Here is a 3,483-nt window from a genome sequence, read left to right as displayed (position 1 = left end):
GTGTGTAAGAGACAGTGAGTGAGAGAGAGAGGGTGAGAGAGAGAGTAGGGAAGGAGAGAGAGAGAGTGTGTGTAAGAGAGAGCGAGAGAGCGAGAGAGAGAGAGAGAGAGAGAGAGAGAGAGAGAGAGAGAGAGAGAGAGAGAGAGAGAGAGAGAGAGAGAGAGAGAGAGAGAGGAGCACACACCCATCCAGTCTCTCCAGCGCCCAGCCTCGACAGACAGACTTGTGTGTCCTCTCTCCGCCGTGCAGCACCCATAGGGCAGCACCCATAGGTTCAGCACCGTGCAGCACCCATAGGGCAGCACCCTGCTGTTCTGCTCCGTTCATCCCGGACAGACGCGCCGCACGTCAGGATGCGCGATGGGACAAGCCTGCGGACACGCGCTGCTCTGCCGTAGCCAGGCTCCTCCGTCCTCAGAGATGTAAGTGTCTGTTGCTGCTGCTGCTGTCAAGTGTGTGTTCTGTACGCGTGCCGGGTGTTTGACGTGTGTGTGTGTGTGTGTGTGTGTGTGTGTGTGTCACACACACACACACACACACACACACACACACACACACACACACACACACACACACACACACACACACACACACACACACACACACACACACACAATACATATTGTTTGGAGCGAGGGTGCGGGCTTGTTGTCACTGTATACTTGTGTTGTGGTGCTGGGTGCACATTGGAGCCTTGTAGTCTGTGTGGTGGCATAGAGGGGACATGGTGGTGATGGTGGCATAGAGGGGACATGGTGGGATCACACGGGGTGACACAGTGACACACTCCCTTTCCCGACCATTATTCTCTGCTTGAAATGCCCACACAGCATACAGCACAATAAATAAACAAATACATCCCGTGTTCATTTAAGTTCTTTTAGCTGTGAGAGTAGACACATGGAACCAAATGGACTCTACTGAGTGGTAGTTAGTTCCAAGTGGAGAAATGAACTAAGGGTTTTAGCTGTGCTGACAGTTTAAGTGTAAAGTGATTGAAAGCAGCACAATACTAAACACCCCACGCTTAGTTTGAACAGATTTCCTGTCAAATGACTAGGACCCTCAAATTATATGTATTCGGCCGCAGACCCTGATCTGTAAGGATTTTGTGCCATGGACCCCCATAAGAGAAGAATTATGTGAACTTAAAACAAGTTAAAAGTCTTCAAAATTATTCAAATTTTTTCCGAATGTTTCAAGAACTTCAGAATATAGAGCGTCGCAGTTCACGCCCACTTCCTGGTGCCGGAAGTAAATACTCGATGCATTTTTCCCATTGACTTTTACAAAGATATTTATATAAATTAATTTAAGCCTAGAATCAAGCTATCCAGGATACTGGTGAATCATGACCATAAAACGTTTGATTCTGTGAAAAAACTTTTTTGAAAACGGCAAAACAAAGGGTATTTATTAAATATAGTATATCATATCATTAAATATAAAATAAAAAAAAATCACAGAAAAAAAGGTTTTATGGTCATGATTCACCAGTATCCTGGATGGCTTGATTCTAGGCTTAAATTGATTGATATAAATATTTTTGGAAAAGTCAATGGGAAAAATGCATCGAGTATTTACTTCCGGCACCAGGAAGTGGCGGAACTGCGACGCTCTATAGCAGATCTACAAGCTCAAACAAATAGCACATCTCGAGGCGTTGTGAGCTTCTAGATCTGCTATTTTCAAATATCTGAAGCATAATATAATTTTAAAGTGGTTCAACTGATTTTGATACTGTAATATCAAAATCCCCCCCCCTCCCCCCCTGATGAAGTTCTACGATGTCCTCATCACCGTAAGCATTCTTTACAGTGCTATTTTCGGTAGCGATGACCCAGCCATGACATCGCCGACTTGACATCACTATCTCTATCAGGCAATTTGAAACAGCAATGATTCCAGCAGCGAATGTGTAACCAGACATCGGGGAAATAAAAACGTCAATAGCTACAAATAGATTTCTGATTTCATCATTAATCAGTCTGTGCAGGCAGAAATAGTACACCATTAGCCTATAGACTGCTGTCTCTGATGGCCAGAAGCGTCAAATTGCAATATGTATTTCCCCCCCCCCCCAGTAAAACTGTGGATCTGACACTTTGCCTCATGATGTAAACAATTACAGAATATCTAACGGTAGGCTATATAAGGACAGGCATGCTTTAGTCGCACGATCCTAACCTTTTCCTGCCTCCCAAACTGTTTAATTATTCAAGCGATTATGAAGGAACAGGATGGTTTGTTAAGCTAAGTTGTATTCAGGCTTTCTCCTCCTCACTATTGCTCTGTTATAGGAACCACCGACTGCATGTTGTTAGAGTAGAGTTGTTAGAATACTACTTAGCGTTGTTAGAGTACTACTTACTGCGTTAAACCCATTAAGAACTGAGGCCCATTCTACAAATGGCCTTCTAAATCAGTAATTCTCAAACTTTTTTGACATAATTATATGTTTCAAATTTTCTTGGCAGAATGATTCGATGGATGGATGAATGACTGAATCAATGAGCGCTCGGGGGTGGCGCAGTGATAAAGTGCCTGCCCACTACTTTAAAGTGCCTGCCCAAAGTGCCTGAAGTTATGTGTTCGAATCCCCCGTGGTGCATCCGGCTTTGTCGCGCGTCTACTACACAAACAACATTGGCCCGTGTGTTTGAGGCCAGTGGCCAGTTCCCTTTCGTTTCGATAGAGGGAAGCCAGGCAGGGGAGGGGGGGGGGGGGCGGCACCTGTCAACAGTTAGTGTTGGGCGGGAGGAGTAGGACAAAGGCTCTTCTACGTCCTCTCGGTGGGGGCTCCTCACTGCTAGGTGAGTCAGTAGGAAACAACAGCAGTGACAACACACAGACATGTGTGTGGGGACGAATCAATTGACATAACGTAACTAAATCGGGGAGAAAAATGAATGAATGAATATTCTTTGTGATTAGATAACAAGTAAATCAGTTCATCATCCAATACACCAGGGGTCTTCAACGTTTCCAGGCCAAGGACCCCCTAGCTGAGAGAGAGATGAAGCAGGGACCCCCTACTCTATATTGTATAAAATTGTGCTTCAGATTATTATTATTATTTTTTTTTACTTAAGTCTGCTCTTTTTTCCCTCTACACCTATAGCCTCTACAAGCCTCTACAAAAATAGCCGATCTACAAGCTCTCAACGCCTCGCAGGGCGAGGCGTTGAGAGCTTGTAGATCGGCTATTTTTGGCTAACGTTCCCCTCAGAAAAGGAATTCTAGGGTTCAAGTGGTTAATGAAAAAAAACTAAATCTTATCACACAACGATTTGGCGGACCCCCTATAGTAGGTCTGAGGACCCCCTAGGGGTCCCGGACCCCCTGTTGAAGACCCCTGCAATGTAGGTTATTGTTTTCAGTGACTTGGGTACAACTCGTTACAGTAACTTTCGGATGAAGCTTGTGCAGTTCAGACGAGTGTCGACATGAGGTCCACAATTTTGTGGCAAAAAGAACAAGAAA

At 44.8% G+C, this 3,483-nt stretch overlaps 1 protein-coding gene across 1 annotated transcript in view; it reads left to right on the top strand.

Moving 5' to 3' along the window:
- Nucleotides 1-298: 298 nt before the first annotated feature.
- Nucleotides 299-3,483, top strand: part of pde2a (phosphodiesterase 2A) — a 340,034-nt gene continuing 336,849 nt past the window's right edge. The window contains exon 1 of the mRNA XM_084065531.1: nucleotides 299-422. Coding sequence (XP_083921657.1) covers nucleotides 361-422 — 62 coding nt within the window. The 5' untranslated portion in view covers nucleotides 299-360. The remainder of the gene's footprint in view (nucleotides 423-3,483) is intronic.

The sequence above is a fragment of the Gymnoscopelus microlampas genome, assembly GCF_963454915.1.
Source record: "Gymnoscopelus microlampas genome assembly, chromosome: 8".
Taxonomy (NCBI): domain Eukaryota; kingdom Metazoa; phylum Chordata; class Actinopteri; order Myctophiformes; family Myctophidae; genus Gymnoscopelus; species Gymnoscopelus microlampas.
Note: the sequence above shows the minus strand (reverse complement) of the source record. Positions and strands in the feature narration are given on the sequence as shown.